The sequence below is a fragment of the Zonotrichia leucophrys genome, chromosome 11 (assembly GCF_028769735.1).
Source record: "Zonotrichia leucophrys gambelii isolate GWCS_2022_RI chromosome 11, RI_Zleu_2.0, whole genome shotgun sequence".
In the NCBI taxonomy this organism is placed as follows: Eukaryota; Metazoa; Chordata; class Aves; order Passeriformes; family Passerellidae; genus Zonotrichia; species Zonotrichia leucophrys.
In genome coordinates, this window is record NC_088181.1 from 16,502,703 (window position 1) to 16,513,771 (window position 11,069).

Below are 11,069 nucleotides of genomic sequence, written 5' to 3' on the forward strand. Positions count from 1 at the left end.
TCAAGGATGGCTGTGCAGCAGCAAAAGTTGGGAAGGTGCTTTGGGCCAAGGTGGAGCATTTGAATGAAGCAGGCAGGAGGTAAAGGAAAGAGCCATATGGAAGAGGTGTGAAGAAGCAAGCATGGCAAACAGCAGTGCTTTGTCCTCTGATGATGGGAGCTTGTGGCTTTCAGGTGGGATCACTGCAGACCCCACACTTGCTCCAGGCCTTCTGTTTCAGTCTGCATCACTGACAACTTCCAAGGGCCATCATTGTCCCTAGTCTAGGAATGCTCTTAGAGCTGGCTGTGTTTTTAAAACTGCCTTTGTTGCGTCTTTTTTTTTACCTTTCCTACCTTCTTCCTGGAACAGGAAATCCGTTTAGAGTACGTTGGCCAGGGCCCCGTTGTCTATGTCCATCCCAGGGAGATAAACTTCGGCTCTATCCCAGTCCTAGAGGATTGTTCCAAAACTCTCCACCTCGCCAATCAGTGTGAGATTCCTGCAGCCTTCCAGGTGGAGATGGTAAGTGTCTGTGGGGCTGTTTTCCAGGGACAAGCGCTGGTTACCAGCAGCCCTGGACTTGTTTTTTGTATGTAGTGTTTCTGTATTGTTCTGTGTGAGTGGAAGCAAGATATTCCATCCAAGGGCAAGCAAGAGGAGCCAGGATCTCAGGCACGCCTCTGTGAAATAGTTTGCAGAGAGATTGGAGCAGAAATGAGTCTGGATCATGTTTGCAAGTTCCCTCTATTTTATGGAAGATACTGAGCTGTGCAAGTCCTGTTTTTGGAGCTCTGAGAACAAGAGAAGCCTGTGGCCCTTTGCTCCTAAGAGGGCATGGATTTCCCCATGGACTCCCCATTCCATCTGCATTTGTTTGTGCCAAACTTGTGTTAATGGCAGAAACCAGGGTGTGAGATCTGCCCTCAAACTGCTCATGGGGAGGCAAGTTTCACAACTCCTGTGGGTCAAACCATTGGTGCTGTTGCAAACAAATGCACCTGTGAGGGCTGTGCACCCCCAGAGCCTGTGGTCTCTGTAGCATTGCAGAATGGCTCTGGAGATCACCTGCAGAGGAAGGTTGTTTCATTCCTGGAGGTTACACAGGGGGACAGGGCTGGAGCTACAGCTTGAGAAAAGCTTTGGAAAGAGATTTGATCTTCTGTATATTGGGTGAGTTCAACTTCTGGAGCTGGTTAAAGCCAACCCTGATCAAGTGGATTTGTTTGTATTTGTGGATAAATCATCAGGTGTTGTGTGAGAGTCCAGGCTCAGCCTCCTGTGCCAAGGAGGAGGGGCGTGAATTTTCCTCTTGCTGCTTTTCCAGTTGTTTGGGGGATAAATGTTATCCCAAAGTGGAGGACTGGCAGGGTAGCTTTTCCTGTTCAGCCTCTGCAGGGAGCAGTGCACCTTGGCCGGGTGCTCATGGTGTGTAAAGGTTGGGTTTCATGTGCTCCTGCCAGGGCCAGACCTGCAGAGCTGTGTCTGTACAGCTGTGCTGGTGCAAGGCCTTTCCCCCCTCCTTTGGGCACCTTCCAGCTCCCTTGCTCAGTCCATGAAGTCCATGAGAAAGCAGATGACAAGAGTTCTTGGGAAGAGTGGGCCATGGCCACAGAGCACATGTTGTCCAGTTTTCTTTCTGCTTCCTGCTTTCCTGCTCTGCTATAAGCATTTAGAGGTGACTTTTCCAAAGCAGAGGGCCCTGGGGCACCTCTCTACAGCTGATGATTGGTGGGGAGTGAGGGCTTCAGTCCTTCAGGGGGTGTTGAGAAGCACTGATGGCCCCTTGGGAAAGGAGATTTGGGATTTTGCTCAGCTGGCTTTGCAGAGTTATCCTTCAGGCTCTCAGCAGTGTCCTCCATCTGTGTGGCTGCTGGGCTGGGATTTGAGCAGTCCTGCCTTCCTCCAGACATGAGCCTTTGTGCACACCCAGCTCCGCTGCCAGGAAGCCAGCAGGGAGTAAACAGCTTTCCTTGGCAAGCACTCCAGAGAGAGCCAGCAGGGGGAATTACCTTCTCCTGAGGAGGAGCTTCCCTTGGGTTGAGCAAAACAGGGCTAATGACCCGAGTCTGTTAAAGGAAGGTAAAATACAGGTTGTATAAGCTCTTGGGGAGTTGCTGTGCTGGACACCATAGCTTACATTTAGGGAAATTACATGTTTATGGTTTTTATATTCATCTCTTTAGCCTTCCCGTTTTCTGCACCTCACAGCAGAGCGAGGCCCATGGCTTCCATCTAACTTAGTGTTTGGCTTTTCCTACAGGCTGTGGAACGTTCCTGCTGGAGGATTGAGCCCAGCAAAGGAGTGGTCCCCCCCAGTTCAGAGGTGTCCGTGGCTATCGTAGCTAACCTGAATGACACAGTGAAATTCCAGGAGAAGGTGAAGGTGTTCATTGAGAACAGCCCTGTGACCATCATCTCTCTCCAGGCTGTGGGCATTGGCACCACAGTTGTCACGGACAAACCTCTTGTTCCCATACTCGACTTGAAGTCCTGCTTCAGGTAGGAGACTCTAGAAACTTCCACATCTCCTGTGTGTTCAGCAAGGAACAATTTTTCCATAGCCCTTCAGGCTAGATCTTCAGTACTCAAGGTTCCAGCTCTGTTTCCATGAAGCCACAGGAATTCATTTAGAAATATGTCAAATATCCAGATATCCTGGAAAGCCACAGAAATGGAAAAGCTGGAAAACCTGGCAGGGCTGAAGCTTTGAGCCTGGGCAGCCTTTTGGGCAGAGGTTTTATTGCAGAGTGCGCGGTCAGGGAACGCCATCAGGGTGAAGCTGAAGCTGAGTGATGCCAGGGAAATAACAGCTGCTGTGACATTTTGCATCTCTCTTCTCTTGCAGCTTTAGCCGCTGCTTTTACCACTTCCAGCTGACGAACAGAGGCCGCCGCACGCAGCGGCTCTACTGGAGCACGGAAGGGTTCCGCACCTTCCGCCGCAGCGCTCGGGCCCCGGCCCCCGCGGGCGCCCAGGGCAAAGGGGCTCCCCCCATGCCCCGGCCTGGCAGCCCCGTGTTCAAGCTGTGCCCAGTGCAGGTGGACCTGAGGCCGGGCCAGACTGTGGACGTGGTGCTGGAAGGCTGCTCCAGCACTGTCCAGGTGAGGCCCTGCCCAGGGCTGAGCCTTCCCCATCAGATCCCCCCCACTGCAGCTTCTTCTGCAGCCCCTTGACACTGGCCTGGCACAAGGAGCAAGTGACTTCAAGAAACTGTTTCAAGGCCAGTTGCTTTCCTTGCTGGCCACCATCAGTTGCTAAGACTCCTTTGTGTTTCCCTAGCTACCATAAACCCAACTTGCTGATCCCAAAATACAGGCTGAAGGAAGTACTGCTCCTTTAGGCAAACAGGGCTTACCTGTGTCATGTGCTGAGGCAGAAAGGGAGAGCAGAGAAAAGAAGTTGCACTTAGGATAAAAGCCCAAGCAGGAAGCAGATTAAACTACTGTCAAGTGCTTTTTTTGAGGGAAAAACCCTTTACCCAGGAAGTAAAACAAAAGCCCTGGGAATGGCAGGAGTGTCTGGGAACAGCATTGCTTTTCCTCTGAAGACAGACATGGGCACAGGGCTGCTCTAGCTATGAGTCCTGGAGGGGGAAAACACAGTGTGCCAGCTCTAATGATCAGTGCAATGTCCATCCAGGCAGGAAACTGTTCCCAGGGATCATCAGAATTGACAATTTGACTTTGGTCAACTTTTCTATCACTGCTTGCCCCAGTATCTCAGGCAGCTCTGGTGTCCCAGGGACAGCCAGGTTCTGCAGCACCCCTGGAGAGCAGCTCAGAGGGGGAGATTTTAGCAGAGTCTGGGAGTGTTCTCCTACCTGGACCTTTCTTTCCAGGGGAAATGAAACTCTGCAGAGAAGCTGCCAGCTACGTCTGGTATGCATTCCCTGGCTCCAGGACCCCTGGGCACAGATATTTAGAACAAATAGGTGGCAGCACAGAAAGAAAAGAGAGCTATTGAGGAGAGCAGAGACTAATTTCAGTCCCTAGTAACAAGTGACAGGAATGGGGCCCATGGGTGGGTGGCAAGGCAGTGTGGGGTGTAGCGCCTGCCAGCACACACTGGGACACAAGGGAATCTTGTGTGCAGGAGGTGAAGGAGCGGCTGCTGTGCCACGCTGTGGTGGGGAAAGAGACAGCAAAGAAACAGATCCTGCAAACGGATGTCATCTGCAACTTCATCTGCCCTGCAGTGCAAATGTCCCCCAGAGCCATCGCTTTCCGTGTGGAAAAGGTAAAGTCACCAGATTGCATCTTGGCATTAAAAGGTGTAACTCTTAAATTGGCTGGAAGTAAATAGAAATATATGCACTTTTGGGACTGAAAAATGTGAAATGTATTGGAAAGGGAAGGAGGTCTATGGCACTTGAGGTTGTTTTCCCTTGTCTCCTGTTTCCATAGAAACCCAGTGATGTCCTGACACTGCAGTACCAGCCGCTGACATTAAAAAACACCAGCTCCCTGCCATTCAGCGTGGTGCTGGACTTGGAGCAGCCCTTCCTGGTCTGCAATGTGAACCAGAAGCCCCTCCCTGCAAATTGCAACGTGAGCCTCTGTGGGCTTGTGCAGTGAGGTTTGAGGAGGAGGGATGTGGTGGTGCACTTCTGCTGGGAGCTCCTTAGTTGAGAAGCTCATTCTGTAGTGTCAGCAGTGGATTGGCCTGAGCTGAATCAGCAGAGCTGCTGAAGGAATCAAAATCTTATCTGAATTGGTAACATCCATGCTGGCTCTAAAACATGAGGAGAGGGGAGCAGGAAAGCAGACTGAGGCAAGCCCTGCAGTAAAGGTGTCTCCTGGAAAGCATGCCAGCTCTCCAGCAGCCACCCCTTGGATTGGGGCTGAGCACAGAAACAGGAGCCTGAGGGATCCTGGACTGGACTGTGGTGCCTGCAGTCAGACCTCTGCTGTAGAGAGATGAAGCATGAACTGAGGAGCCCATGCTGGGGTCACTTTGAGCATTTACTGTTTGCTGCTGTCAGACCTTGGGACATGATCCCACAGGTGATTCATTACTGCTCATCTCCTTGCAGCCTTTGACAGTGGGTGTAGGGAAGGAACTTCATCTCTGCATCTGCTTTAACCCAGCTTATAAGAACAATCTGATCAGCTGGGTGGTAAAGAGGATTCTCAGGGTGAGCTTCATGGAGCATCCTCATGTGGAGAAGATCCCTCTTCGGGGGGAAGTCTACTTCCCAAATCTCCACCTCCCCACCAAGGCCGTGGACTTTGGCTGCATCTTAAATGACACTGAACAAGAGTTGCAAATGGAGATGACCAACTGCAGCCCACTCCCTGTCAACTACCACTGGTCATTCCTGACAGACAGCCAGGTGAACACCATCAGGTATGAGCATCATCATCCCCGTGCTGCTCCCAGCATGGAGCTGCTCCAGCCTGGCTCTGAGTGGCTGTCACTGAGCTCAGCACACCAGCACCCAGCCAGGGGCTGCAGTGCAGTGAGGAGCTGCTCTTGCAGGCACCTCTCTCCCCCACTACAGGTCCACCATCACAGTTATGTTATTTTCCAGGTTCATCCCTTCACCACCTAAATTCAAGCCACGGTCATCAAAGAAGAGGAGAGTGTTTCCATGGAGATACTCCATGACTGAAAGTGTGGAGGAGCTGACTGAAACCCCAGAAACAACACAGGATTCTGCCCAGGAGGATTCTGCTCAGGAAGATTCTGCCCTGGAGGATTCTGCCCTGGAGAATTCTGACGAGCAGGAGTCTGCTCAGGAAGATCATGCCCAGGAGGATGCTGCTCTGGAGGATCCTGCCCAGGAGGGTCCTGCCCAGGAGGGTCCTGCCCAGGAAGATCCTGCTCAAGAGGACTCTGACCAGGAGGATTCTGCTCAGGAGGACTCTGACCAGGAGCCAGAAGATGCAGAGCATTCCCTGGAATCAGAGGTGGATTTTCTTGTGTACCTACCACTTGCTTTGCCTCCTCTCAACTTGCCACCAAAAAGTCATACTCGTGCCAAGCTCCCTTTTTCTGCCCTTCTGTCCTGTGCCCTGAAAGTGGCAATTGGACATGGGGTGTCTGGGGAGGTAGAAATAGGAAAGTTTTGCTCAGAGAAGCTCACTCAGATCCTACAGACCTATGCTGACTTTGGGATTTTTTGGCTTATTTTCTTTACAATGTAAAATGAGGTCTTTATCTGCATCATGATGAGAAGGCTTCCAGCTTCCCATGTGTGTCAGCCCATGAAGAGTTGTGATCCCCACATAGCCCCTTCCAAACCCAGCTAGAGCACTCACATCTGCGCCTTCACCCAAAGCTGCTATTGCAGTGACAGCTCCAGAGCAAGACTTTGCAAAGTCACTTATTATGGAGCACCAAAAAGTCACTTTTTATTATGCAGTTTAGAAAAAAAAAGAATGATGTAAGGAAGCTGAAGAGTTTCTCAAAAGCCCAGTGTTGGCATTAAGTTTATGGAGAAGGGTTGTACCTGCTCACACACAAATATCAGTTGTTTCTGCACTGTACAGTTTTTCTGAATCAGGAGAAACAAAGCCCTATATGAACAGTGTGGCTGAATGTTTTCAAATAGAAGCACAAAATCATCTCTATTTCCTGGTTGTTGCCATGTCTGCACAAGTAAACCAGGGAAATTCAGGTGGCCATCCTGAAATCCTGGAATGGCTTGGCTTGGAAGGGACTTTCAGAGATTAGTAGTTCCAATCCTCACTGCCTGAGTGCTGGGGGCACCCAGTTCCCTCAGGCAGGTTTGATGTAGGAGGTGCAGATGGAGCCCAGGTCTCATCTGTGGCTGGGCTTGGACCCACACTCGACTGATGGCCTGGACATTGTCACCCTTGGTTTGTGCCCAGGTCCCTTTCCAGCTGCTCCTGGTGTGGGAGGTGCTGGAGCCTGCAGCAGAGCGATCTTGCTCAGCGCAGCCAGCTCACTGCAGCCCGTGGTGCTTTTTCCAGGGGCTGTCATCCACTCCTGGGGTGTCTCAGAGGCTGCTGAGGATGAGGGGACTGAGCTGGTTCTCAGAGATGGAGCACCCCAAGCTGGGAATGCAGGAGGTAAGTGGGAATTTGTCTCATGTCCATGTTTCCAGTGTGGGAGGTGGTTCTGTAGCCCCAGTGCCACTGGTGGCCCTCAGCACTGCTCACAGAGGGCCTCACATCCTTCCCAGTCCATCACAAAGCTCTGCTGAAGCCAGCGCTCACTGGAGAGGCCATGTGGGATGTTTTGTAGGGCTGCCCCAGGATGCTCCCTGTGCAGCCCCTGTGGAGGGCATTGCTCCCATTTACCTCATCAGGTGGTTTTCAGGACATTTTTGTAGGAACTTTGGCTGTAGCAGCTTGAGAGAACAGCACGTAAGTCAGAGAGAGGGAGAAAGGCCTCAGAAGTCAGATGAGCCTTCCCCCAGCTCCAAGGGCTCCCACCTCCAAGTCTCCTGGTATTCTGAAGAAAGTGAGAAGTGTTTCCAAAGACAAGTTCTGCAGCAGAGAGAATTTCTTGCTGCCAGGAGACATTCTGGTTGACTTTAATGTAGTCTATACTCATGGATAAGTGATTATGGGAGAAGATTTTCCCCATGGTCCCTCCACCGGTCAGTGGCATGGGCACAGGATGAGATTAGGATGATTCTGGCTGTGTTTGGGGAATAGGCCCCTCCAGCTGTGACTCTGCTTTATTTCAGGACACAGCTGCTCTTGTGCATCCATTTCCACTCTCACCATCTCCATCTCCCCTCCCTGCAGGTGTTTGATGTGCGGCCGCTGTGGGGTGAGCTGCAGCCAGGAGAGAGCGAGCAGGTCACCTTCACCTTCTTTGGGCACGCCAACGTGGTGGCGCGTGTCCGGGCGCTGTGCCACGTGCAGGGAGGCCCCAGCTACGAGGTGGTGCTGACCGGGGAGGCCTCGTGCCCCAGCTACCAGCTGGACCTGCAGGAGATTGACTGGGGGCTGCAGGTACCACAGGCTGCTCCTGCCACAGCTCCTTGGCTGGCGTCATGGCCACCTCCATCCCAGGCTCTCTGCCCCGCTCAGCCCCTCTGCTGCCTCTGGGGCTTGGAACACAGCCTGTGGGAGACAGTCCAGCATCCCAGCTGGATTGAAATGGCCACCCCCACCCCTCCCTCCCTTGCCCTGGCTGAGGGACAGGACACTGTCCTCTCCAAGGCACCTGACCCTGCCGCCTGGGGAGCACAGGGCTCCCAGGGAAGATGTCCAGAGGGACCTGTCCCTGAGATGGCCCTCCACTGATCTGCTCCTAAAGCTTGAGCTCCAAGGAGATGCTCTAGTCAAATGCTCTTGCTTGATCCACAAAATCATCCAGGGAGGAACTTGGGCTTTCAGTCACTCCAGTACCTGAAAACAATGTCCCACAATAATCCCCACTTCTTTTCTTGTTAGAGTCCACAGATACTTCCAGTTGCTGGCACTGCCTGTGTTGTCCTGTGTGTCTCTCTTGTCGCCTGTCTGTTTCTTGCCAATATTTGCATGCAGGTGCCTTTTCTTCTGGAATGCCTCTCAGAAATGCACTGACTTTCAGATACAATTCAATGGGGACAAAGTTGTCAAAGCAAAACAAAACTGTTCATTACTAAATTCAGCCGAGCTGGGTGTGTGTCTCCCTGCCCCCGGGGAGGAGCAAACACACCCTCCAGCAAAAAGGAAATCTTTGTATCCCCTCTGTACCTAGCTGGGACAGTCCCTGGCCCCTTTCCCCTTGGAGGGGTACTCAGGAACTTCCATTCTCTCTGACCAACAACTTTTCTGTCCCCTCCCCTCTCATCCTCCTTCCTTTTGGTCAGGTCAGGTTGTCAACCCCGTCCCTCTGCCAGCTCACAGCAACACCCAACAAACCAACCTGAACAAATCCAAACCACAAACAGCAACATGCAGAACCAACAACTTTCATTCTTTAACTTCATAAGCTTTTGGCTCTATCTCACACATCTCAGTGCCACCTCCTCTGTTTCTCCTGGCTGTTGGTGGCCCCTCAGAGTGCAGAAGACCTGGTCCCCTGGTTCATTTATTCCTGGCCTTTCCAAGGCTTTTCCCTCTCTCTGTAGCTGTGTGGTTGCACTGTGGCTGTGTGCTTTCAGTGCCATGAAAGAGGCAGGAGGTTCCCAGCATCAGGCCTGTAACTTCTCCCTGCTCTGTCCTCTCTGCAGAGGTTTAACAAAGTCCTCAAAGCAGAGGTGACCCTGCGGAACACCGGGCTCATGGAATTCGCCTTCGTGGTGCCAAACTGCAGAACTGGCACTGCAGCAAAGCCTCTGCCTGGAGTGCCCGTGGTCATGCCCACCACAGTGAGTAGCACAAGTCATTGCCTCTGGCCCTGTGTCAGGTGGCCCAGGAGAGAATTAAAGGAAAAAAGGGGGGGAAAAGAGGGAAAAAAGTGGGGGAAAACCCCCCAGCTGTGCTGAGACTGCAGCCCAGTGAGAGCTCAGGAGCACACACTGCACCCCAGGGGTGGAGGTGCCAGCTTTTGGGCACAAGGAAGGTAGAAAGTGATGTGGTCTGATGGTTTCTTCTGGATGAGAACCTGTCCCCTCAGCCTGTCTGTCCCCTGAGCCATCCCACAGCAAAGCTCTGATGCAGTCCCTTCCTCCTCTCCTGTCCCTGCAGGGTTCCCTTGCACCTGGCCAGAAGCAAGTGTTGAAGGTCTATTATCTGCCAGGAAAGCTGGGAGCCTTCCACAAGACTTTCCAGGTCCAAGTGGCTCATCTGGAACCGGCAGAAATCGCCCTGAAGGGAAAGGGGACCTTCCCTGGGGTTACCAAGTACCGGCCCAGGAAGCTGAAAGGTGAGCACTGTGTTGGCTCCCAGGAAGATCCCCTGGTTTCCCCCTGCCATCACACATCAGGCAGCTCACACCCATCTCCACAAGCCTGGAAGTTGCAGGGCTGCCAGACCAATGCTTTGGCCTCTCTGGTTGCTTCCTGAGTTTTGAGCAGTTGAGTCCATTTAGGCTTTTTCCCAGGATCCTTTTCCCAGGATCTTGCCAGCACATTGTTGTAGGCCTGGAAAGATGATGGCCAGGCAGAAAAGCTTGGGAAAGCTGTGAGAGAGGCTGGCAGGGCTTTTGGCAGGGTTGGATGTGTGTGGCATTGCAGGGGATGAGATGATCCCCTGTGAGTGAGAATGAACATGATTCAGAGAGGAGCAGCAGCATCCATTGTTTCTGGGACAGGCCAGTGTTGGGGAAGTGGGACTTCTCAGCTTCAATGGGATTGGCAATGTGCCTTGTCTTCTATTTATGGATAATTTTTTCCTTCAGAAGAGGAGATACTGCAAGAGGAAGGAAAAAACCCAGAGGAAGAAGAAAAGGAAAAGGATGAATCATCTGTGACCATCTGTGGTGATGGAGTCACTGATGCAGTCATTGATGCAGTCACTGATGGGTCACTGATTGTCACACCTGAACAACAGGCTAGTGTCCAACATCTCCCCAGGCCCCTTCAGCTGAGGGACTCCCCCAGCAGCACCCTGGGTCTGGTGGAACAGGTGGGAGGGTTATTCCCACTTGGGAAATCGGAGGAGTAGCAGCTGTGCTCCCTCCCAAAGCTGCCTTTGCTTGTGGCCAGCCCATCCTCCATACTTGGAGCTCTCAGATAGGTACTGCCACTATCAGATTGCAAGATTTCTGGGCCACTTGCTGAATTTGGAGAGCTTGTGGTGTGTTCTCTTTTGTGACTGAGAGAAATATTTGTATTCAAGGGTTTATACCTAGAAAGTGAGCAGAATATTCAGAGTCAGTGAAGGGCCAAGCACCAGCAAAGTCTTCTTCATTTGCTGTGTAAATGGCAAGAAGGGCAACTGAACTGGTGAACTTTGTGATCTCCAAATGGCCTTATTCATGATAGCCCTCATTTTTTATTGGTGTATGATTCCATAAAGCATTTCTCTCCTGTTCCAGAATACAGAGGTTAAGCGGAAAAAAATATTATTTTTTTAAAAGGCAATTTCTATACCTGTATGATGGGAATGATGTGGTTTCTTCTCCAGTGATACTGCCAACCTTGAGTTTTCAGCTGAGGATAAAGAAACTGAATCATCCAAATATTCTTCAGAAGACAAACCTTGAGAAGACCAAGGGAAACTGGGAAGCTCTTTGAAGAA

At 51.7% G+C, this 11,069-nt stretch overlaps 2 protein-coding genes across 2 annotated transcripts in view; both read left to right on the forward strand.

Moving 5' to 3' along the window:
• LOC135452981 (hydrocephalus-inducing protein homolog) overlaps window positions 1-4,556 on the forward strand; it is a 25,091-nt gene extending 20,535 nt beyond the window's left edge. Inside the window, exons 20-24 of the mRNA XM_064723538.1 lie at window positions 331-504; window positions 2,243-2,481; window positions 2,828-3,083; window positions 4,075-4,218; window positions 4,386-4,556. Coding sequence (XP_064579608.1) covers window positions 331-504; window positions 2,243-2,481; window positions 2,828-3,083; window positions 4,075-4,218; window positions 4,386-4,556 — 984 coding nt within the window. The remainder of the gene's footprint in view (window positions 1-330; window positions 505-2,242; window positions 2,482-2,827; window positions 3,084-4,074; window positions 4,219-4,385) is intronic.
• Window positions 4,557-5,585: 1,029 nt separating this feature from the next.
• On the forward strand, window positions 5,586-10,587 carry LOC135452982 (hydrocephalus-inducing protein homolog). The gene is made up of 6 exons (XM_064723539.1): window positions 5,586-5,891; window positions 6,918-7,016; window positions 7,701-7,910; window positions 9,119-9,256; window positions 9,576-9,753; window positions 10,228-10,587. The coding sequence occupies exons 1-6, from the start codon at window positions 5,586-5,588 to the stop codon at window positions 10,491-10,493; spliced, it is 1,197 nt and encodes a 398-aa protein (XP_064579609.1). The 3' UTR covers window positions 10,494-10,587.
• The last annotated feature ends 482 nt before the right edge of the window (window positions 10,588-11,069 follow it).

What these genes read in the sequence shown, in the direction of transcription:
- LOC135452982 (XM_064723539.1), top strand. Translation starts at nt 5,586, where the DNA reads ATGACTGAAAGTGTGGAGGAGCTGACTGAAACCCCAGAAACAACACAG. An exon ending in CCAAGCTGGGAATGCAGGAG is followed by an intron (nt 7,017 to 7,700) that starts GTAAGTGGGAAT and finishes CCCTCCCTGCAG; the next exon opens with GTGTTTGATGTGCGGCCGCT. An exon ending in CCGGCCCAGGAAGCTGAAAG is followed by an intron (nt 9,754 to 10,227) that starts GTGAGCACTGTG and finishes TTTTTCCTTCAG; the next exon opens with AAGAGGAGATACTGCAAGAG.